This window comes from Mesoplodon mirus, assembly GCF_964341445.2.
Source record: "Mesoplodon mirus genome assembly, chromosome: X".
NCBI lineage: Eukaryota > Metazoa > Chordata > Mammalia > Artiodactyla > Ziphiidae > Mesoplodon > Mesoplodon mirus.
Genome location: NC_138981.1, coordinates 62,173,503 through 62,200,078, shown reverse-complemented (window position 1 = coordinate 62,200,078; position 26,576 = coordinate 62,173,503). Strand labels below are relative to the sequence as shown.

Here is a 26,576-nt window from a genome sequence, read left to right as displayed (position 1 = left end):
AACATGACAATTGTTGCAAAATGGATTAAAACGGAATTTTATAGGCATAAGAGGACCTAATTTCAATGAATTTGAGCATCTTATCAAATTAGCAGAAAGTATTTCCACTATGTGAAGCTGCTCCAATTAAATGGGTGTATACAATTTGTATATCCCCTCAGGTCAATATAGTCAATTCTAATAAAATACTATTTGGAGGCTTTATGTTTAAGTAGTGGGGTTTGATTTTTTAAGTGGCAATTTATTTGTAAACAAAATTCTAATGATTTTTTTAAAGCTCTCTTACATTAAAAAAATCCCTACTTGTTTGAAGGCTTACAAATGTCATGGAACTTCACTCAAATTATGAAAAAACAAGAATAAATTTCATTAAAATGGTAGAGTGCTGAACAGTAACACAGTTTGATTAGCTGATCAGACATTAGTGTTTACAGGTCATAATAATATGAATTTCATGTGTGTTAAATACTTAAGTAGGTTTTGGTAGAGCTTCAAAGACCATTGTTTTTCCAGAACCATGTTAAATTACATGTTTACTAGCATCAGAATTATACTAGTTATGTAAGTGACTGACAGTCCTGTTCTGTAATATTTTCTCACTAATATATCTCATGATTGGGGGAAACCAAGGAAACAAGCTTTAAATAATAAATAGAAGAAATATAATGTACTACCAAAATATTCTTACACTTAGCTGAAAAGGATGGCTTTAAATATAATGATTTACCAATTCATTCATTCTGCTTCCTTCAGCATAAAATGTTATCTTTATTCAAAGAAGACAAGGCACTTCTCCATCTACTTCTAACATTTAACTACAATGGTCTCTTTCCTAAATTAACATAGCAGGTAGAAGGGAACAAAAAGTAGCTGAAAAATGTTAAAGCTTATTTCATTTTATACACAATTTATGGAGGTGGAGATGCATAATGGAAAGTCAGAGAAGGAACAGTTTTAACTTGTAACCTCAAAGCTTTGTAAGGTACATGTTATTTTCTCTGGAAACATCTATGCAGGTTTCATAAAGAAATATTATGTAACAAAGAAATTCAAAATTAGTTTCTTCAATCTAAAAACAACTGTCACAAAAATACTTTATTAACTTGACATGTTGTATCCCGAGGATGTAAGAAAAAAAGGTCAGTGGGGGAGAAGTTAATGTCCACAGTGTACTCTGTCATTTTAGCATTCACTGCTGCCAATACCACTGAAATGAAAACAAATCCCTTAAAGGACTCCACAATACTCAACTGCTAATCAGTCCCCTCCAAAGGAAAAGAGTTTGAAAAAGCAGTCATAGAAGAAAGAAAAAAAGAAAATTGTGTATTTTCTGAGTAGTTCAAGAAAATGAGTTGACCAGCATAATGAACAGTAAGATAATAAATTTAAGAGCTATTAGAGTAGGTTTTATTTTTTTTAAAGATTTTTTTTGATGTGGACTATTTTTTAAAATCTTCATTGAATTTGTTACAATATTGCTTATGTTTTATGTTTTAGGTTTTTGGCTGCGAGGCATGTGGGATCTTAGCTCTGCAACCAGGGATCGAACCCACACCCCCTGTATTGAAAGATGAACTCTTAACCACTGGACCGCCAGGGAAGTACCCTAGAGGAGGTTTTAAAATTAAGTTTACACATGCTGGTAAATGCTTTTTATGATAAATACTACTGTAACTTGAATTATATACTCTGTCACCTCCAGATGCACTCTACTCCTGTCTCATTATTTGTTTTATGGAAACAATTCACTACTTCCTGCTATTCTTTGAGCAAAACAAGTGTGATTTATACATGGCAGAAAAAGTTACTATGACCATCATATGGCCAAATTCTAAGTTTATAGGAAAAAATGAGATTATAAGGGTTGACACTTAAAATTAATTATTCTATCAGTGATAATTAGAAATTCTGTACTATGTTAGAAATCAATTTTGGTATTAAACTGTCACAGTTTGAAGCATAAACCTGATGATACTAGCTGGAACATAAACCATAGATACAATTTTTCCCTGACCTTATCTAGAAAACAAGACATTTGGTATGCATTTTCAGAGGTTTCCACTTTGTCTATAAAAATACACCTTCAATTTTGCAGCAGACAGACAAATGATTTTTGCAGGCACACACAATATATTAAAAGTTAGAGATTATGGGTGGCATGAGGGTAATAACGGGGTTCTACAGAGGGAGGTGGAAAAGTGTTTGCGCAAAAAATTACAGTCACATATCAAATAGTATCTTTTTTTCCCCCTCTTCTTTTACTGGTCTAGGACTGTGGATTTCAAATTAGGCACAAATTTTAAAAGTGGCTTTAAAAGGCTTGACCTTGTATGAAGAAATGATTGTTCTCTTTACTGGGATGAATGTTTGCCTTAAAAAGTTTACTAAAAGCAATTAAGACTAAGATGATAAATAAAATATTCAGTCCCAGATACTTTTATTTTTAGCACTAAGAATTACAAATAATGCCTATATACAGGCACAAATTTGAAGTTGAATTAATGCAATGTAAAGCTTTCATTATGTTAAAAATTCAAATCTAGAAGAATTAGAGTGTGGTGCTCTCATAATAATGAGAAGAGAAATAGAGAAATATGCACATACCAATGAAAAGGCAACGTGTGGCTAATTTATAAACTAAAATAGTTTTGTCTAAATACTTATCTTTCCTCACTAATAATATCCAAATGTTTACAAAGGATCCTCAAAAAGAGGATTAAGAGTATTTAATCAATTATGAATCAGCCACTTTAGGTACAGCTTTTCAATTAGCTCTCTCTCTTTCTCAAAGTAGATTATCATAACTCCAGAAAGGGGTTAGCAGTTGCTTTCATGGGGGGGTCTAGACACCTCCTAAGACGTCTGAAATCTTGAAATATTCCTTAAAGGTCATAGTTGTGTGTATTTCCAAATGAAGGAAAGGATACATAAAGGGAAATAAATGAGGAGACTGAGGCTATGAAATGTGTCAGATGTCAAATGAATTCTTTTGGGGGTGGGGGTAGAGGACAAAATGGGATTTACTGAATTAAATGGAAAAAATAAGGTTCTTGGTTTCAGGTGCAGTGCAGATCTCAGACAATGATTTCAATTTTAATCCACTCATTACAAAGGGCAACCCTGCCCACACCTGAAATTTTTAACATACTTATTATGGCTTTGCCATAAAACAGCATGTTAACAGTCTCTACATTCAAAAGGATGCTTGCAAACTTCATATTAAAATCTACACAGAATCGTTGGCAATACATTAAGAGTAACATTACATTCTGTAAACCATGGCATATCACATTTTACATTACACAAAGAGACAATATTTACAAGTCTTAAGGAGTTTAAATATTTTATCCACTAACGTAAGTGATAATTTAGCAAAGTGCAGGACAAAACCAGTGTTATTAATTACATGTCCTTTAAAAGCAGGTAAGAGTGAAACCATTTCTAGAAGCTACCAAAAGCTTATTTATGTATGTCCAGTAAGGGATTACAGAGCATTAAGTAGCCTAGAAAAATGATGCATATTTTGAAACAGTGAGTATGAAAATTATAAGGCAGCATGCTCAGAACATGTTTTTGTTTTTTAAACACCAGCACTGATGTTTATTTTTAGTGGCAATATATATATATACATATATGTATGTCTGTGTGTGTATTTATTTAAAAATTGACAGTGCAAAACACAAGCCTCATTTAACAACAAAAAAGATGTGCAAAATTTCTTCTTAAACCAACACAAATGAAAGTGTGAGGAGAATATTCTACCATTATGAAGAATAAGTTGAACACAGCAAAGGAGACCCATCTTCATTCCAAAATCATCTACAAGGCACTAAGGGTAGGAAATGACAGGTAATACAGAAGTGACTGAATAAAATCCCTCAGTCAGGTCGGAATATGGGATATTTTGGTAAGAATTCTATTAGTATTACCTGTAAAATAAAAATAAACAAGAATATATTGACAAAATAATTTTCATTTACTATAAATTATATATAACCCAGAGAGTCTATAATCATTTTTCACAGGCCTATATTTTGATCCTGTACTATAAAGCAAGTGAAATATAGAAAACAGTTACAAAAGGAACTTACCACATATTATCATTAGACTGGCAATTAAACTGGAAAACATAATTACTTACTGTAGCTAATAGCTTTTATCACCTGATTTACAGTAACTGTTTAGGTGCAGAAAAGCAAACCCTATTACATTTTAATGTCTTTCCCATCTTCCCTCAATCATCCCCTTTCTTTTTTAGCAAAGTCGAAGGGATTAAAATTTTGTTACGTGGATTAGAAGAAATACCTTTATATATATTACGTCCCTCTATTTTCCAATTAAAGCAGCTAATATCAGTTGAGTATTACTATCTTTTAGAAGTTTCTCGTAAAAAATAATAAAGTGTTCAAATGGATTAAAACATTTTAATTTAAAACAGGTTTGGAAATATAATAACAAAAACTTAAGATGTTTATAAATTTATATAAACTTACAATAGTTTATATAAGATTTTACCTATAGAGAATTTTAGATTTGTGGTCATTTGCACAGTTTCCCCAAAACTATTCAAAGTAGAGAAAGATACATAATAATCCTTACTTATGAAATAGAAATGGAATGTTTATTATTAAATATATACTATATGTATATAAAAGCTTGTACATGTAAATACTACATGTATTTAAAGCTTGGAAAAATTTCATATTCTTTTGAATGTTAATGATGCTGAATTTGTCACTTTGGTTATATGTGGATTTATGCTTTATGACTAAGATTGCATAGCTTTTAGTGAAAAAAAATAGGATCTATAGTTTCTTCACTGAAAGTTAAATATCAGCTAAGAAAAAAGAGCCAGGGAAAGGAATCCAGAATTCAGAAGTCAATTCCTATTTTATGTAAGTTTTGACAAGATTACATTTAGAAATATTTTGTTCAGCAGCAGCTGTGCCCATCACCATATGCGATGGTTTGTGCCCATGTTAAAAAGAAGATTAAGGGGGGCTTCCCTGGTGGTGCAGTGGTTGGGAGTCCGCCTGCCGACGCAGAGGACATGGGTTCGTGCCCCGGTCCGGGAGGATCCCACGTGCCGCGGAGCGGCTGGGCCCGTGAGCCATGGCCGCTGAGCCTGCACGTCCGGAGCCATGCTCCGCAATGGGAGGGGCCACAACACTGAGAGGCCCGCGTACCACAAAAAAAAAAAAAAAAAAAAAAAAGATTAAGGTTATTCAATGTTTTCATTTGAGCATACTAGCTAAGATTTTTCTAAGATCTAAATAATTGTCAGCTTTCAAGATATTTTATGTTGGCTACAAATCTAAAAAAGGTGAAAGGAAACCTCTATGTTCCAAATGACAAAAGTTCAAGCTGAGGAGAAAAAAGGTAGAAAGAAGATTTGACAAATGATAAATATAGTACAATGTAACATTCAGGATGGAATCCAAATATGTAATTAAAGGTAACTGCATACTTACATACTCCATCATATTGCTAGTTTCACATTTCCTTTTAGTCAACTTCCAGTGCAAAGCAAGCTAAGAAAGTAAAGTTTGTTAAGAATTTTGATAGCAATTTACACTAATTATTACCTACACATTTGAATAAATCGCCAAACAACAATCCAGGAATAAGATACAAAACATTGCATTTAAAAATACTTTGTAAAGGGTATATAATAAAAATTGAGTATTAGTTCTCTAATCCATGCTTTTGTGGCCTGAAAAATTCCCATTTTTTCAATTTATTAATGGCAGTATGAATGGGACACTTACTTGCTTAAACTTTCTTACCTTGTGATATAATCTGTTATTTTCCCACTCTAACAACTTCTGAATTGATCTTCTGGTCTAAGAGAAAGAATCAAGACTTTGTTACAAGATGAATTGAAGAGCTTTTAAACTATGTGTATCTATATTCTTCTGCTTACTTGTAAGATCCCATTATTCTCTCCTCTTGTTTTTCTTTTCAAAATGAAATATGTACAAATTACTCTGTGTTGTGAGTCCATTCACTGGACTATTATAAAAACATTACCAGGGGCTTCCCTGGTGGTGCAGTGGTTGAGAGTCCGCCTGCTGATGCAGGGGACATGGGTTTGTGCCCTGGTCTGGGAGGATCCCACATGCCATGGAGCGGCTAGGCCTGTGAGTCATGGCTGCTGAGCCTGCGTGTCCGGAGCCTGTGCTCCACAACGGGAGAGGCCGCAACGGTGAGAGGCCTGCATACCGCAAAAAAACCAAAAAAACAAAAAAACAAAAAAAAACCCAAAAAAACATTACCAGTACTCCTAGTAGTCCATTTATGAACCTAAATCTAGATTTTCATATACCTTTTCACAGGGTTACTTTTTTAATATACATGTAATATGCCAAGCTAATCTGATTACTCATAGAAAAATTTCCTATCAGAGCTCTTAGCACAACACCTGGCAAATAGCAGTGAGTCAATGTTTACAGGTTGAATAAAAGAAGCCAACATATATCAGAATTTCCACTGAAAAGAAATATAAAAACAGCCAGTAGGAGAACTTGTATTTAGAGGAAAAAATATAAACAACAGAAGCAGCACTGTAGTAAACGGGAGGACAGAGGACAAGTTTCTCCATCTGGAGTGCATATATTTTGCAAGGTGTAAAAAAAGTTTGCAAAATCTTCAAAAACATTAAAATTAAAGATTGTTAGGCATTTTTGATTTTTAAGAAAGGGTTTATAAGGTTTCTGATAAGAAAAGGCCAGTAGGCATTGTTAAATTTTAAAACTACTGGTTAAAATTAAATGATTTACAACCAGACTATGTCTGACATGATTTCCAAAGCACCAACATAAGAAACTATTCTAACTGTTCAACCATATAAGTTAAAAATGACAATTGTATTCAGCTCATCTACAGTGGGCCAGATCAGCAACAATGCCAGTTAAAGTATACTACTGGGCCACTGTACTTGATACAATCTCTCTAAACAAAATCAGATGGGAAACAAATAAGGAAATTGAATGAGTAGTTATAAATCTTTCCACAAAGAAAACCCCAGGCCCGGATGGCTTCAATGATGAATTCTACCAAACAGTTAAAGAAGAAATAATACTATGAATATAAATGCAACATTCTCAACAAAACACTAGCAATCATTATATCATGACCAAGTGGAATTTATCCTAGGAACACAAAAGCAAAATGATGTAATATATTATATCAATAGAATAAAGAACAAAACCCACATGATCATCTTCATAAATTTAGAAAAGGCAATGGACAAAATACAGTACTCATTCATGAGAAAAATCCTAAAAAAAACAAGGAATAAAAGGGAACTTCCACAACCTAATAAAGGGCATCTATGAAAAACCTACAGCTAACATCACACTAAATGGAGAGAGACAAAATATTTTCTTCCTAAGATTAGGAACAAGACAAGGATGTCTCCTCCCAATACTTTTATTCAACATTGTCCTAGATGTTATAGCCAGGGCAATTAGACAAAATAATAAATAAACGGCATCCAAATTGGAAAAGGAAAAGTGAAACCATCTCCATTTGCAGATGACATGATCTTATATAGAGAAAACTCTAAGGAATCCACTAAAGCACTACTAGAACTAATAAATAAGTTCAGCAAATTTGCAAGAAACAAGACTGTGGTAGGTAGAATTCTGGCCCCCATGATCTTCACCTCCTGGAGTTACACCTGTGAATGTTACATTACATTGCAAAAGGGACATTGCTGATATAATTAAAGTTACTAGTCATTTGGCTTTAAAATAGGGAGATTATTTTAGATTATTTTGGCAGACCCAGTGTAATCCCATGAGCCCTTAAAAGCAGAGAATTTTTTTCTGGCTGATGGAAGAATAGTCAGAGGGGTTTGAAACACAAGAAGTACTCAAACCACCATTGTTGGTTTTAAGATGGAAAGGTCACATAGAAAGTCTAAGGGAGAAATGATTTTTGCCAAAACCTGAATGAGCTTGGGAGTAAATTCTTTCCCAGAATCTCCAGAAAGGAATGCAGCCCTGCCAGCACCTTGATTTTGGCCTTGTGAGATCCTAATAAGAGAACCCAATTGACCCAGCCACACTGTACCCAGACTTCTGACTGTGAAATAAAAGAGTATTGTTTTACGCCATTAAGTTTGTGGAAATTTGTTACACTAGATAGAAAAGTAATACAAGGTTCAACATATAAAAATAAATTTTATTTCTATGTACAAACAAGTAACAATCTGAAAATGAAAGTAAAAGATCAATTCCATTCACAATAGATTTTTTCTTTTTATATGTTAATCCTATCCTCCTAATTTATTCCTATTCACAATAGATTTAAGAATAAAATATTTAGGAATAAATTTAACAAGAGAAGTATAAGATGTGTAAACTGAAAATTAAAAAACACTGCTAAAGGGAATTCCTTGGTGGTCCAGTGGTTAGGACTCTGTGCTTCCACTGCCGGAGGTACGGGTTTGATCCCTGGTCATTGCTAAAATAAATTAAAGAAGAGGTAAATAAATGGAAAATATCCCATATGTATTCATGAATTATAAGGCTCATGTAATAGCTTTTACAACATATGGTGATGGGAAAATTGGATATCCAAAAGAAAAATGATAAATTTGGACCCCTATCTCACACCATGCACAAAAACTAACTCAAAATGGATCAAAGACTGAATAATAAGAAATTAAACTTTAAAACAACTAGAAGAAAGCACAGGAGTACACCTCTGTAATATTGAGTTAGGCAAAGCCCTCTTAGATATGATATAAAAGGCACAAGCAAGAAAATTTTAAGAGATAAGTTTGACTTAATCAAATTAAAAGTTTTTGTGTGTCAAAGATACCATCAAGATAGTAAGAACCCATCCAAAATGCCAATGTGAGGACCTTATGGAAGTCTCTTCCCTGGAGAGACAACTATTAAATTCGTCAGTATTAGTAAGTACAATCATTCAAATGTTCTAGAGATTGATCAAAGGGTTTACAACAGACTGAGAAGTATTCATTCAACAAAATCTATTGAAAATAAGTAAGAACAGTGGGAAACCTTGGTATCGGAGCTAGGCACTATACTCATATCCACAGCTCTGCCTTGTGGAAGAACTGTTTAAGCAAGCTTGGGAGCTGAGCGTCAGGCAGTTCCCATATCTCTCAGATACCTAGAGTGGAACAGCTCTTCTGGGTAGTTTTGACAGATGGTGAAAATAGGCAGATCCCATTTTCCACAGCTCTGTGTTATAGAAGGCCTATATCAAGTGGGTGGTGGCAGCAGGGCAGCACCCATTTCCCTACCTACAACTTCTGCAAAATAGGCAGCACAGTTGGTGAAGAGTGCAGCCCCCCTTTCTGGCACACATCTATATCGTGGGAGAGCTGTTATAGTTGGTTTGACTACTGAGTGGCAGTTCTTACCTTCCCAGCTTCCTAGGGCAGATATATTCTGGGTTGATTTGATAGATGGGGAACATTAGCAGACCCCAGTCTCCCTGGTTTTAGGTTAAGAAAATCCACAACTAACATCATACTAAATGGTGAAAGACTGAAAGCTTTTCCTCTAAGACAGAAAGAAGGCAATGATGCCCATGCTTGCCACTTCTATTCAACATATTGCTGAAAATTCTAGACAGAGCAATTAAGCAAGAAAAGAAATAAAAGGCATCCAAATAAAAAGGAAGAAGTAAAATTATCTCTCTTTGCAGGTGACATTATCTTATGTGCAGAAAACCTTAAAGAATCCATAAAAAATCCTGTTAGAGTTGATGAACAAATTCAGGAACGTTTCAGGATATGAAATCAACATGCAAAATTCAGTTGCATTTCTATACAAGAACAGCAAACAATTCAAAAGAGAAATTAAGAAAACAATTACATTTCCAATAGTTTCAAAAAGAATAAAATACTTAAAAAATTTAAGCAAGGAGGCAAAAGTCTTATACACATAAAGTTACAAAATGATGCTACAAGAAATTAAAGACCTAAATAAATGCAAAGAATCCTGTGTTCATGGATTGGAAGACTTAATATTGTTAAGATGACAATATCATCCAAAATGATCACAGATTCAATGCAATCCTTATCAGAATCGCAGTGACTTTTTCTATAGAAATAGAAAAATCCATCTTAAAATTCATATGGAATCCCAAGAGACTCCTATTAGCCAAAAAAATCTTGAAAATGAGAAACAAATAGGAAGGACTCACATTTCCTGATTTCAAAACTTACTACAAAGCAACAATAACCAAAAAGAATATGGTACTTGCATAAAGACATATAGACCAATGGAATAGAACAGAGAGCCCAGAAATAAACCCTCGAATATCCACAACAGATTTTTGACAAGAGTACCAACCATTCAATGGGAAAAATGGACTTTTCAATAAATATTCCAAGGAAAACTGGATATCCATATGCAAAAGAATTAAGTTGGATCCTAAAGTTATGCCATATGCAAAAATTAACTCAAAATGGATTAAAGAACTAAACATAGGAGTGACGACCATAAAAGTCTTAGAAGAAAACATAGGAGACAGTCTTCATGACACTGGATTTTGCAGTTATTTCTTAGATATGACAATGAAAGCCCAGGCAAAAAGGGGAGATAGTTTAATTGAACTTCATCAAAATGAACATATTTTATGCATCAAATGACACTGTCAATACAGTGTGAAGAAGAAAATCTCGAGGATGGCAGAAAATATTTGCAAATCACATATCTGATAAGGAATTAATAACGAGAATATATATAAAACACCCACAACTCAACAATAAATAAACAAATAAGTTACAAAATGGGCAAAGTAATATACAAATACCCTAACCTAATGTACAAAGGGCCAATAAGCAAATGTAAAAATGCTCAACACCACTAGTCATTAGAGAAATACAAATCAAAACCACAGTGAGATATCACTTCACACTCATTAGGGTGGCTATTATCAATAAAATGGCAAATAATGAATGTTGGTGAGGATCTAGAGAAACTGGAAACCTTGTGTACAATTTACCAGAGTAGAAATGCAGGAGAGGAAAACTTTGTGGGAACTAGGACTAGGATAGCAATACCTGAACTTAAACTGATGAACTGTTGGAAGCTCAGTGGGACAAGTTTGAGAGTTCAAAATTCCAAAGGGGCCCAGTCTTGGCAGAGACTCCCACACTTTTATGACTTTTATTACCAGAAGCCCTATCAAGTTCTCACAGTGATTGCAGAAAAATCCCCTCATCTTCTGGCAGGAGAAAGGGAAGAAGAGTCACATTTAAATATGCCCAGAACGTTCTGTTCTTCTTAACAAAGCCTGCTCTCAAGAGAAACTATTGTACCAGAGCCTAACCTACTGGCGTATTACCAGAGCCCAACCAATCTTGGAGAAGGGGAATACACAATTCTAGCACCCTCTAGCTTTCCTGTCCCATGTAAAGGGGAAAACAAAACAAAACAAAATTGAGAAGCACTTGTGTAGGGTACAGCCCAGGAACACAGGCTCAATAAAAACCTCAAGCCTAATCACAACACTATAGAACACTTCTGGTCCCCCAGCACCTTGCCACTACATCAATAAGGCTTCTGTATTATAATATGAGGAATACAACTGAAAGAACTGTGCATCTCAGATGATATCTAAGAAGTCTATAGGGAAATCCAAGGAAAATAGGCCAGACAAAATCAAGGACGCCAAGGAACGTTTAGCCTTCAATTTCCAACAGCTATAGCAAATAGTAAACACAGCCAAATGAAAATAAAATCTCACTTTAAAGGCCTATTTACCTCAGTTCCTTTCACTAGTGCATCATGTGTAGTTTTCAAACAAAAATTAGAAGTCATACTAAAAAACAAAACAAATTTGAAAAGGCAGAGCAAGCATCAGAACCAGACTCAGAAATGGCAGAGATGTAGAAATGATCAGACTGGGAATATAAATAAACTATGATAAATATACTACTTGCTCTTTGAAAAAAGTGGACATGAAAGAATAGATGGATAATGTTAGCAGAGAAATAGAAACTGTAAGAAAAATATCAAAAGGAAATGGTAGAAAGCCAAAATATCATAATAGAAATGAAGAATGCCTTTGATGGGTTCATCAATGACTGGACATGGCTGAGGAAACCATCAATGAAGACTGAAGATATATCAGTAAAAACTTCCAAAACTAAAAGAAAAAAAAAAGAAAAAAGAACAGAATATCCAAGAACTATGGGACAATTACAAAAGGGGCAATAGACCCATAATAGAAATATCAGAAGGTAAAGAGAGAAAGGAGCCGAGGAAATATTTAAAGCAATAATGACAACAGAATCCCCCAAAATTAATGAAAGGCATCAAACTCATAGATTGAAAAAGCTCAGAGAATACAAAACTGGATAAATACCCACAAATCTACACCTAGTTATCTCATATTCAAACTGCAGAAGATCAAGGAAAAATCTTGAAAGAAGCCAGAGGGGAAAAGTACCTTACATATAAAGGAGCAAGGATAAAAGTTGTATCAGACATCTCCGTAGAAACTATGCAAGCCAAGAAAAGAATGGAATGAAATATTTAAAATGTTAAAAGTACTACCAACCTGGAATTCCATCTGTACCCAGCAAAATTGTCCTTCAAAGATGAAGGAGAAATAAAGACTTTCTTAGATGAAAAATGGAGGGAATTTGTCACCCGTAGACCCACCTTGCAAGAAATGTTAAAATAAGTTCTTTAGAAAGAAGTAAAATGCTACAGATAAGAAACCTGGATCTATATAAAGGAAGAGTGTTAGAGAAGGAATAAATGAAGGCAAAATAAAATCTTTTATTTCTTCTATTCTCAACTGATCTAACAGGTAACAGTTTGTTAATAAAAATAATGTATTCCATGATTACAGCTTATGGATAAGTAATATGAATGGCAACATTGTTATAAGGAAGGGATGGGGGTAGGAATTGCAAATATTCTGTAATAACGTAATTATTCTACCTGGGAAGTGGTACTGTGTTATTTGAAAGTGGATCTGGATTAGTTGTGTATGTATATATATTGCAAACTCTCTTTAGTGGGAAACCACTAAAAATATTAAAAAGTAGGATTATTGACATACTAAGGGAAGATAAAAAATGGTGTCATATAAAAATACTTAATTAAAACCAGAGAAGACAGAAAAAGACTGGAAGATAAAAATAGGAACAAAGAACAAGAGTAATGAATAGAAAACAGTAACATGGTAAATATTAATAAAATTATATCAATAGGGCCTCCCTGGTGGCGCAGTGGTTGAGAGTCCGCCTGCCGATGCAGGGGATACGGGTTCGTGCCCCGGTCTGGGAGGATCCCATATGCCGCGGAGCGGCTGGGCCCGTGAGCCATGGCCGCTGAGCCTGCGCATCCGGAGCCTGTGCTCCGCAACGGGAGAGGCCACAACAGTGAGAGGCCCGCGTACGGAAAAAAAAAAAAAAAAAAAAAAAAAAAAATTATATCAATAATTACTTTAAACATCAAAGGTATAAATACATCAATTAAAAAACAGATTGTCAAAATGGATCAAAAAATAAGAAAACTACATGCTGTCTACAGGAAACCCAATTTAAATATAAAGACATACACAGACTAAAAGTAAAAGAATGGAGAAAGATATACCATAGTAACACTAATCAAAGGAAAGCTGGAGTCACTTTAGTAATTTTAGACAAAGCAGACTTCAGAGTAAGGAAAATTATCAGACATAAAGAGAGGTATTACATAATGATAAAGGGTCAATTTTCCAAGACATAACAATTCTTAATGTGTATATGCCTAACAAAAGAGCATCAAACTATGTGAGGCAAAAATTGACAGAACTTCAAGGAGAAATAGAGGAGTTGACTATATAGTTGGCGGCCTCAACAGCCCTCTATCAGAAATAGATCAAGGAGGCAGAAAGTTGGTAAAGACACAGGTGAACTCAACAGCACCACTGATCTTCTGGATATAATTGACATCTACAGACGACTTCATCTTACAACAGCAAATGACAGTTTATCCTCAAGTTGATGTGGAACATATACCAAGACAGACCACATTCTGGGTCATAAAACACATCTTAACAAATTTCAAAGAACAGAAATCATACAATGTATGCTCTCAGACCACAATGGAATTAAACCAGAAATCAACAACAGAAAGACAGCTAGAAAATCCCCAAAATACTTTGAGATTAAACAGCACACTTCTATGATAACACATGGCTCAAGAAGAAATCTCAAGAGAACTTTAAAAATATTTTGAACTAAATGTAAGTGAAAGCAAAACTTATCAAAATTTGTGGGATAAAGTAAAACCAGTAGCATTGAATGCATATAGTAGGAAAGAAGAAATACCTTAAATCAATCATATATGCTTGCACTTTAGGGAAAAAAAAGAGCAAATTAAATCTAAAGTAAGAAGAAAAGAAATAATAAAAATTAGAGTAGAAATCAATGAAACTGATAATAGGACATCAATAGAGAAAATCAACAAAATAAATAACTGGTTCTTTGAAAAAATCAGTAAAATTAATACACCTCCAGTCAGGTTAACTAAGAAAAAAAGAGAGGAGACAAAAATGTTACAAAGTTTCAGAAATGAAATAGGGGTTATCACTACTGATGCTATGGACATTAAAAGGATAATACAGGAATATTATTAACAACTCTATGCCCATGAATTTGATAAGCTAGATGAAAAGGACTGATTATGTGAAAGACACAGTCTATTAAAACCCACACAAGGAGAAATAGACAATCTGGATAGGCCTATATCTATTAAAGAAATTGAGTCAATAATTAATAACCTCCCCAAGTAGAAAGTATCATGACCAGATAGGTTCAAACATTTAAGGAAGATATTATACCAGTTCTCTACAATCTATTCCAGAAAACAGAAGCAGAGGGGGTATTTCCTAATTCATTCTATGAGGCCAGTATTACCCTAATACCAGAACCAGACATAGGTATTATATGAAAAGAAAACTGCAGATCAATATTTTTCGTGAACATAGATGCAAAAATCTGTATAAAACATTAGCAAAGAAATATAACAATGTATATACTACAATAAGTAGGGTTTATCTTAGGTATGCAAATCTGGTTCATCATTCAAAAATCAATTAATATGTAAGCCATCACATCAACAGGCTAAAGAAGAAAAGTCACATAATCATATCAATAGATGCAGAAAAAACATCTGACAAAATCCAACACTCATTCATGATAAAAACTCTTGGCAAACTAGGAATAGAGGAACTTCTTTAAGTTGATAAAGAACATCTTACAAAAAACCTACAGCTAACATCATACTTGTCGGTGAGAAACTCAAAGTTTCCCACTAAGATCAGGAACAAGGCAAGGATATTCCCTCTCACCATTGCTTTTCAACATCATTCTGGAAGTCCTAGATAATGCAATAAGACCAGAAAAAGAAAATAAAAGGTGTATATACTGAGAAAGAAGAAACAAAATTATCTTACTTCATAGATGACATGATTGTCTATGTAGAAAATCCTGAAAAATCAACAGAACTCCTTGAATAAATAAGCAATTATAGAAAGGTTGCAGGATACAAAGTATATTGGTATATATGATGATAGATTGGTACACATGATGGATACATGTCATTATACATTTGCCAAAACCCACAGAATGTACAACATAAAGAGTGACCTCTAATGTAAACTAAGGACTTCAGTTAATAATAAATCTGTCAATATTGGCTCATCAGTTTTAACAACTGTACTTCAATAGAGCAAGATGTTAATAATAGGGAAAATTGGGGGTTGACTGAGGGAGATATATGGCAACTTTTTTTCTCAATTTTTTTCTGTAAACCTAAAATTGTTCAAAAAATAGGCTATTAATTAAAATATTATATATAAAAAGTAAAGATGAAATGAAGATACTCTTAGATAAAAACTGAGAGGATCCATTCCCTGCAGACCTACCATATAAGGAATATTATGGGAAGTTCTTCAGGCTGAAACCAAGGTACATCAGGTATTATTTTGAGTCCACACACAGGAAAAGATAAACTGAGAAGCTCAATGAATTCCAAGTAGGATAAACTCAAAGAGACCCATACTGAGAGAAACTATATTCAAACCTTTGAAAGCCAAAAACAAGAAGAAAACTCTTGAAAGCCACAACAGAGAAGCAACTTGTTATGTACAAAGAGATACTCAATAGGATTAACAGCCAATTTGATATCAACAACCATGAGGTTCAGAAGCAGTAGGATGACATATTTAAAGTGCTAAAAAGAAAAAAAAACCTGTCATCCAAGATTTCTATACTTGGCAAAACTATCCTTTCAAAAAAAGGAGAAATTAAGTCATTCCCAGGTAAACACTGAGGGAGTTCACTGCTATTAGAATTGCCTGTAAGAAATGCTGAAAAGAGTCCTTCAGGCTGAAATGAAAGAACACTGGACAATAACTCAAGCAACATGATAAAGCAAAGAACACTAGTAAAAGTAACTGCATAAATAAATATAAAAGCCAACATTGTTCTGTTTTTGTTTTGGAACTTCTATTTTCTTCCTATATGATCTAAAAGACAAATGTATAAAATGATAATTTTAAATCTATGTTAATGGACACACAATATATAAGATGTAATTTGTGATAAAACATATATGGGGTGGCATGTAGATGCACAGGAGCAGAATCTGTATATTACTGAAGTTAATGTGGTATTATTAATTCAAACTAGTGTGTTACAAGCTTAAGATATTAATTATAATCCCAAGGGTAACAACTAAGAAAATAGCTAAAAATATATACAAAAGAAATGAGAAGGCATGTGGTGCACTACAAAAATCAATTAAATATAAAATAGGGAAGTAATGGAGTTGTTTTCCAGCTCCATTATCAGAAATGACAAAAGACAAAATGGCAAAAGTCCTCCCTTATCTGTTACAGACTGAATTATGTTCTCCCAAAATTCATATATTCAAGTGTCACAACCACTAGTACCTGAGAATGTGACCTTATTTGGAGATATGGTTTTTAAAGTGGTAATTAAGCTAAAATGAGATGATTAGAGTATGTCCTAATCCAGTATGACTGGTGTCCTAATAAGAAGAGATTAGGACACAGACATGTATGGAGGGAAGGCCAGGTGAAGACCCAGGGAGAAAAACGGCCATCTACAAGCCAATGGGAGAAGCCTCAGAAAAAAAACATCAACTTTCCCAACACCTTGACCTCAGACTTACAGCCTCTAGAACTGTGAGAAAATACATTTCTGTTGGCTAAACCACCTAGTCTGTAGTACTTAATTAAGGCAGCCCTGGCAAACTAATATATTATCATCAATCACTTTAAATGCAAATAGATTAAACTCTCAATTAAAAGGAGAGATTTGCAGAATGGATTTAAAAACACGATCCATTTAAAGACCTAAATGTAAGACCTGGACACTATAAAACTCTTTAGAGGCACACATAGGAAGAACACTCTTTGACATAAATCACAGCAAGACCTTTTTTGACCCACCTCCTAGAGTAATGGAAATAAAAACAGAAATAAACAAATGAGACCTAATGAAACTTAAAAGTTTTTGCATAGCAAAGGAAACCATGAACAAGACAAAAAGACAACCCTCAGAATGGGAGAAAATAGTTGCAAACCAACCTATGGACAAAGGATTAATCTCCAAAATATACAAACAGCTCATGCAGTTCAACATCAAAAAACAAACAATCAAATCAAAAAATGGGCAGAAGACCTAAACAGACATTTCTCCAAAGAAGACATACAGATGGCCAAGAGGCATATGAAAAGATGCTCAACATCACTAATTATTAGAGAAATGCAAATCAAAACTACAATGAGGTATCACCTCACACCAGTGAGAATGGGCATCATCAGAAAATCTACAAACAATAAATGCTGGAGAGGATGTGGAGAAAAGGGAACCCTCTTGCACTGTTGGTGGGAATGTAAATTGATACAGCCACTATGGAGAACAGTATGGAGGTTCTTTCAAAAACTAAAAATAGAATTACCATATGACCCAGCAATCCCACTACTGGGCATATACCCAGAGAAAACCATAATTCAAAAAGACACATGCACTGCAATGCTCACTGCAGCACTATTTACAGTAGCCAGGTCATGGAAGCAACCTAAATGTCCATCAACAGAGGAATGGGTAAAGAAGATGTGGTACATACATACAATGGAATATTACTCAGCCATAAAAAGGAATGAAATTGGGTCATTTGTAGAGACATGGATGGACTTAGAGAGTGTCATACAGAGTGAAGTAAGTCAGAAAGAGAAAAACAAATACCGTATGCTAACACATATATGTGGAATCTAGAAAAATGGTACAGATGAACCAGTTTGCAAGGCAGAAATACAGACACAGATGTAGAGAACAAACGTATGGACACCAAGGGGGGGAAGAGGGGGTGGGATGAATTGGGAGATTGGGATAGACATATATACACTAATATGTATAAAGTAGATAACTAATGAGAACCTGCTGTATAGCACAGGGAACTCTATCTACTTCACTTTGCTATACAGTAGAAACTAACACAACATTGTAAAACAACTACATCCCAAGAAAAAAAAAGAAAAAAATCTTAACATAACATGGTAACACAAAAACAAACAAACAAACAAACAAAAAATACAATCCATGAGTCTACATGAGACTCAGTTTAGATTCAAAGACACAAGTAGGTTGAAAGTGAGAGGACAGAAAAAGATTTTCCATGTAAATAGTAACCAGTAAAAGAGCTGGGATAGACGATATCAGACAAAATACATTTTAAGTAAAAAAAAATGTTACAAGAGAAAAAGATGGACAGTATATGTCTTAATATGCTCAGGCTACTATGACAAAAGACCATATTCTAGGTGGCTTAAACAACAGTTCCGGAGTATGGGAAGTCTTAGATCAGAGTGTCAGCATGGTTGCTTGGGTTCTGGTGGGAGCCCTTTTCCTTATAGAAGAACAACTTCTTGTTGTCTATAAGTTCCTTATAGACAACTTCCTTGTTGCTCACATGGTAGAGAGATAGAGAGCAAGCTCTCTATTTTTTTCTTATAAGGGCACTAATTCCACCATGAGGACCCCACCCTCATGACTTCATCTAAACCTAAGTACCTCCCAAAGGCCAAAATACCAACCACCTCCAGATACCATCATATTAGAGGGGAGGGCTGCAACATATGACTTTTGAGGGAATACAAACATTAATTCCATAACAATATATATTGATGAAAATATAAATCTTTCAAGAAGAAATGACAATTATAAATATATACACAACTAACAACAGACCTGCAAAATACATGAGGCAAAAACTGACAAATCTGAAGGGAGAAATAGATATTTCTACAATAACAGGACTTCAATACTCCACTTTCAATAATGGATAGATCAACTTTGCAGAGCAGTAAAGAAAGGCAGGACTTGAACAACACTGTCAACCAACTAGATCTAACAGACATATACAGAACCCTCCACCCCACAACAATATAATACAAATTTCTTCTCAAGTATACATGGAGTATTCTCCAGGACAGGCCATATGTTATGCCACTAAACAAGCCTCAATAAATAAAAAAAGATTAAAACCATACAAAGTATCTTCTCCAGTAACAGTGGAATGAAATTGGAAATCATAAGGAAAACAACAAAATGTTCATGTTGTAAGACTGAGATAACAGTCCCTTCCCTCTGAACATCCCTCTCAGTTTAGCAAATATTATAGCAAAAAAGGTAAATGTTAAAAGTAATATCAAATTTAAGGATGGTGGCAGGATTAGGCCTGAAAATTGACTGTAATATCACAGTGGTAAATGTAAGAATGGGTAAACAATGACCTTGATTTCATATGTCATGTAAGCTTAGAATCCTACCAGAGCCAAGAGAGACTAGGAGCAGCTCAGGGCATTCTGGTCTGTATTACTTTTCTTTCAACTAATTTGCTGGAAAAAAATGTCCATGACGTATACAGGGAAAAAAAAAAGTTCACAAGGCAGACTGTTTACAAAGAAGTTATTTTCTTGGAAACATTTTACAATCATTCATTTATACAGCAACCTTGTGACACAGGGCAGAATAATCATATTATTTCCATTTTATTTTGTGGATAAACACAGACGTGACTTCTATGAAGCTAGATACCCCGTTAGAAATGGCTAGAGCCATTTTTAAATAGTTGTATTTTATTTTTTATTTCTCCATGTGGACAAAAAAAGCAGTAGCAGTGAGGGGCCTTAAATCTCTTCATCATCACAACCACCATAAAAGTAACTAATATTATCTGGATTTTATAGGTGAGGAAATTGAGGCTCCAGAAAGGCCAGTGTCTTGTACAAGGTTACCAGCATGTGCTTGGTGCTTCATTGTCTAGTGTGTTAACATAGTATGTACAAAATCAATGGCCATAACTATAAAGTGTACAGAGCAAGGCAGATAATGTTAATGCTGTGTAGTTCTATGGTGAACCAGAGACCACGTGTCCTATTTAAAGGAAGGAGCCACCACTCAGCAAAGGCCAGTTGCTGAAATATAGGCATATGGGTCCAATACTGTCAGAGCTTTAGATTTTACAAGAGACGCTGGCTGTTTCAAATTTTACTTTAAATATTCTAATTTTTAAACGCTGGCAACTGATTTAAATGTTTAAAAAACAGAGTGGGCTGGATTTAGCCCACAGGACAACTGTTTGCATATCTGTACTAAATAAACTTTTTAAAACTGACAGATTAATGATCTAAGAATACACTGATGCCTCAATTTCAACATGAATTCTTAACCAAAGTAGTGGGAGATGGGGAGAAATCACAGCATCAGTATTAATTTCATATCAGTAGTGATCATAGTAAAATACATGACTGAATAAACTGTTTCTATTTCAGGCCTTGTGGCGGAGGTATTAATAAAGAGGCAAATACATAAACAGGTCATCAGAAAAAAAGATCCTGGATAATATTAAAACCAAAAACTCTCTTCTTAAGTAATTGAAATTGGCTATATTTGTGTGATGAAAAAATCCCATAATTAATTCATATTGAGGCTTTAAAAATAATGAGGATGGGTAGGAGTTATTGATTTGTAACTTTTAAAAGATATGACAATTAAAGAAATAAATTTATGCTGTCATTTTTTTAACTTATAGAAAGCCATTTGAGAACATTGTTCATGCTTTGACAAACAATAAACTAAGCTCTATTTAAAATAAAGCTCTGATCTACTGGTAGTGACCAAGAGAATTAATAAAATGTCTAATTTTCCATTCAAAAAGTTATAGGGGTGGCAGTATTTTATTATTTGTTTTTTTGAAGTAGACATTAAGGAGGACAAGAGAAAGATGGAGAGGAAAATGTAATGAGTACTTGTTGGGAATCTTTTTGGTTTATGAAACAACTGCATCACTAATTATACCCCCACAAGGTGCTGTGATGTTGAATATGGTTCAGTAGGCTAATTATTATTTAGAAGTTTAAATGAAATCATCAATGTGGTACAGGCAAAACAACTGTAGGTAAAATGAATTAATTTTCCTCATTGGCTTCAATTAAAAAGTTTAAAAATATCTTCCCACTGGGGAAAAAAATCATTCTAAAGATCAAAATAAAATTTTAAAGAAGACGAGATAAATGTAGTAGTCTTAAATCCATGACATAACTGGTAATGTCATGTCAGAATGTTATTTCGACATGTTCAAAACTAACAAGGATTTCCCCTACCAACTTCGTAGATTACTCTCACTTCTGCCTTTCTTCAGATCAGAAGAAACTCTCCCATATACCTGTGGCTTGGAAATACTTTAAATCATAGCTTCAGGTTTTGTAAAAAGAATAAGTATCCCAGTCACATTTATATTTACTTAAGTACTCCACTTACTTTGCACTTATTTAAAATAATGATTGGAACCCATATTAAGTGATAAAGCATTGATAAAGGTTGGACAAGTGACTTAATCTCTCTGACCCCTAGTTTCTTTATATCTAGAATGAGGACAGCATTGTTATGAGAATTTAATAAATTCTGTAAAGTACTTGGCACACAGCAAGTGTTCAATAAACGTTAGCCCATTATTATTACACAATAAAATGGTTACTCACTCTTTTGTTGAGACAAATAACGGGCCACAGGCTGCAACCCAGTGTGCAACAGCAGCAGAGACAACCACACAGCAGCCATTTCACATTGACTGGGAGAGCCTTTTTCAAACATGCATTCACACGGCCAATGCTGGTCTTAAATTCTTCTGGGGCCACCTACAACAAGGGCGCAATCTTTAAGAGTCTGTGGGCAGCTTTCTACTATTTATCTCTAAATCTAAAGAAAATGTTTGTCTTATTACAAGTACTTTAAGGAATTACACGTCTAAATATATTTCCTCCCTATCTTTCCCTATAAATATGTATTATATACTCCTGGATGACATTAGAAAGCAAAACAATATAATTTCATGTTTACAGAACTTATTCTCATGTTCGAAAACAATCTTTTGAAATTACCAACAATAAAATGACAACAGTAACATTGGTGGTAAAGGATACCTGTCAAGCAGTTTTCTTACAAATATTCTCATTATTAAAGCAATATTATATATAGTCTCCAGTCACTCAGACTAAAGGTTGAGTAAGACTAGAAGCATAATGCAACAATAAAACCTAAATACTACCAGAGTAAATAGAATTAAATTTAGACCTCGGCAATATTTCTGGATTATCTTTAAAAAGGCAACTCTCAAATGTTTTCTCCCTGGCAAATTTGCAAGATAACAATTTTAACACTTGCCATTGTTTGTAGGGAAAAGCTACACTAACAAAAGACAGTGAGGAGTGATCACATTCAAAAAAGTCTTAATATTAGCATAAAATGGACTCATAGCTGCTATAAATTTTAGAAGTTCAGAGATCCTTAAATACACAAATTTAATATTTTTAATTACTACCTCCATTCCTGGAAGTGGCTGCTTGTGCCTCTCTGTAAACAATGACAAAGTCAGTTCAAAGGCAAGAGCATGACAGGCAAAGTTAGATTTATACAAGAAACTCTGCTTGAAGGTTATACAATTCAAAGGTATACTAAAAATAGTTTGCTTTCAGTGAAATCACATTTCTGGATCACAAAAATGATTCCCTTTCATTTAGAAAGCTGTCACACTGTAAAATCTACGGGAAAAAAATTCTGCCATCTGGTTGTACAAGCAAAAATTATGAAATTGTTAGGAAAAATAAGCTGCTGTAAATTAAAAACCCCACTAGCATGTTTGGTATCAAAAATACAGAGCTTTATAACTCTTCCAGGTAAAAATTGTATTAGAGGAATCAATTTATTACATTTTTGTCTTTTAATAAACATGTCTTAGAATCAATACTACAATACATACCTATTAGCAGATGTTAGAAAGAAACATGACCACAGAATTCAGTACCATCATGATTTAAACATTAAATAATTATACTAGCTTTATTAAAATTGTTCACGCCACCCAATAATGTTAGTCTATAAATTAGATTTTCTTCCTAATATGTTAACAAGTTGTGAAATTGTAAGGCTCAGAACTGTATTTACAGGAGGAAACTAAACTGATTTCATTCTCCAATATGACCTAAAGACAATCACTGAGTGAAAAGAATTCCAAATAAATGACTAAATATCTGGAGTAAATATGAAAATAAATTCAGAGAACCATGGCTTATAACTGAAAATAGAAAACACCAACAGGCTAAGCACATTAAGACAACAACTAAAGATCTAGATTCTAGTTTCTTATTAGTTATAAAAAAATCCTAGGTAAGTTCATTTAATTTTTGTGAGTTTTAGTCTCCCATCTATAAAATGAAGTAAATAATTTTTCAATTACATACCTCACAGGGAATGGAAATTATACCTTAGAAAGGACCTCCTAACTAGAATGCTTTGAGAAAGGAAGTCAGTGAACCGTATCTGACTAGATTTGGAGAAAGCAAAGCAAAGCTCTTTTTTGCATGGAGTATCACCTGAAGGTTTGGATCAGGTAACTTAATACTCCACAGCTTTGTTACACAGTCTATTATAAACAAAAGGATAAACTGCTACATTTTGAATGCAAATTTAATGCTTTTCAATTCTTAAAAGATGTTCTTTTTAAAATCAAGGTACTAAGTTGCTATCTTAAAATTTACCTCTCAAACAGTGATATTCAACTTCTTTTTTCCTAGTGAGCCACTGAGCACGCAAATGGAAGTTAAAATAAGGAAAATATATTTATATATTTAGCTGTAATCTGTAATATAACATTATTATCAATTTTCTTTAAACTGTGTATCCAGAAACACTAATACATTTTTTAAATATGGCAAATTTTGATATAAACTCATAAAATTATTAAATCTGTCCATTTACAAATTTAAGTGCTTGTAATTAGAATTTAAATTTATGTTTAAAAAGTAAAATTTTTATTTAAAACTTTTATTTAAAAGCATGTAAGCACAGACGAGAAAAAGTAAAGAATAAGGCTGAAGTCAGAAATGAATCAATCCAAAATGTAAAATTTGATTTTTGTTTAAAACACTGTGAATGAAGTAAATTATATGCCAAGGTATATAAAATTTGTTATAAGATTTATCTTTCATTACATGCTTCTGGAAATGAATTAACAAAAGCATTTCTAAAATGTGGCAATTTTCCTTCTTCTCCACCAATACTTTCCACTTTTAACACAATATTCACAGTTAGTACTCTCTTACTATGGACAAATTAAAAACTAAAACAGTCAAGTTACTAAAAATGAGAATTCAAATTTTTTGAAGTCATAACAGAAACATATTGCAAAGAAAACTTTTACTAGAATTTCAAAGAATAAACTGAAATCTTCATTTTGACTTTAAAAGGAAGCCAGATTTGTCTTTGAAAAAAAATCTGTATTTGAATAACAGTAAAAGTCATAAAACAGAGACAAAGGCATAGGAAATGAGAATTGGTTAACTCCCTATTTTAAACAACGTGAAAGAAATGTTTAGTTAACTGTGTGGAATCAGAGTTAATAACATTTTACTCATTTACTTCCATATAATTGAGTATTTCTAGTAATGAAGGTTAGATGGAAGCCCTTTACTTTGTAGCTGAATGGCAGGTTGTAAAGAAACATTTAATTCCTTTTGACTTTCTTAGAAAGAAAAAAGAAAGCTCATAAAGGTGGGGGAAAGGGTCATAATATTTTATAACAGGATGCAAGAGACTTTGCAAACAGAAGAAAATCTAAGCAAAACCCAGCAGGACTGATTTGCCTCCTTCAATCATGGGGAACACAACCCAATCAATCACTTGTCATACTGGATCGCAATAGTAAAGGTGGATTTTATGGTTTATGGTTCCCGACACTGCACACTAATCTCCCTGTAACACCATTTAATTGTTGCAAGCTGAGGGCCGGAAGCTTTTATTTCTTTTCTGAAGTTCTGTGGTTCTTTCATTTTCTGGTCACCAGAATCTGCATGTATACACCTGTTTGATATGTCCTATCACGACAGGAGGACTTATCTTCAGTGAAAGGAGGAAACAATCTTTCCTTAACTTAATATAAAAGATTATCTTTTCATTTATATTAAAAGCATTAACACACAAGAAACACAAAATTAATACTGAGCCACAGAGCTTAACAAAATGGCTTTTGAGGTTTTCAGAATTCACTCCACAATTTTGCTTAGTTTAGGCATAAATGCTATATAGAATTCCACTCATGCTGGAATACTGGTTTTGTAAAATGCAGATTTATTTTTCTATTTTACCTACTGCATTTATTCATTTTGAAATATACTTACACTGCTGCTAAGTCTGAAATTCAAACCTTTTTTATCTTTTAGTTTTTTTCTGAAACATGCAAATTCTTTTTTGCCTCTCAAGACCCCACAGTTATCAAAGATGCATTTTGATAATCCAAAATAACCTATACAAATGAAATAGTGCCTACCGGAGAAAAATCATCTCATTAAAGAGAAAATAAATAAAGAGAAAATAAAGTCATCATGTGACTTCGAAACAAATCAGACTTTCAGAATTCCTTTTAGTGTTTTTTCATCACCAAACACTAAACTAGGAAAAACATCACTGTATCATTTATGCCTCATTCAATATATGAGAAATTTTGTGCATTTAAATAATGCATACTAGAATAAATATCCAATCATTATGTGTTACGAAAACGGTCACCTGAAAAGAATGGATATCTTTAAGAACAGTTCATATCCAGATCACTTAGGTTGTGTGAATGCATACCAAAGGCAGCTTAATATTCCTACTTCCCTAGTTTAAAAAACAACTATCTTTTGTGCTGGTGGAATTTCTAGTTTTAGAAGGCTTGGAAAGAAATGAAGAGGTGTAAAGAAATATTCTGAAGATTCCTCGAGCACATAAAAGTGGCCAATTTCAAAGATGGATAATTCTTATACCTGGGAACTCTATTCTCTGACATATTTTTTGATTATTCATTTTCTAGAGTTAATTGGATTTGTAATTCAAACTTTTTTTAAACTAAACCAATAATAAAGCTGGATGTAACTGCCCAGACAACACATGTAGCAGCATCAAGGGAAACATAAAGAACAAGTTTTCCACTGGAGATGCTTTAATTTACATTCTCTTTAAT

General features: G+C 33.6%; 1 protein-coding gene across 1 annotated transcript in view; it reads right to left on the bottom strand.

The window, feature by feature from the left end:
• Positions 1 to 2,415: 2,415 nt before the first annotated feature.
• Positions 2,416 to 26,576, bottom strand: part of CHIC1 (cysteine rich hydrophobic domain 1) — a 37,156-nt gene continuing 12,995 nt past the window's right edge. The window contains exons 3-6 of the mRNA XM_082610053.1: positions 22,060 to 22,215; positions 5,787 to 5,843; positions 5,472 to 5,531; positions 2,416 to 3,929 (exon numbers count right to left, since the gene is read on the bottom strand). Coding sequence (XP_082466179.1) covers positions 3,879 to 3,929; positions 5,472 to 5,531; positions 5,787 to 5,843; positions 22,060 to 22,215 — 324 coding nt within the window. The 3' untranslated portion in view covers positions 2,416 to 3,878. The remainder of the gene's footprint in view (positions 3,930 to 5,471; positions 5,532 to 5,786; positions 5,844 to 22,059; positions 22,216 to 26,576) is intronic.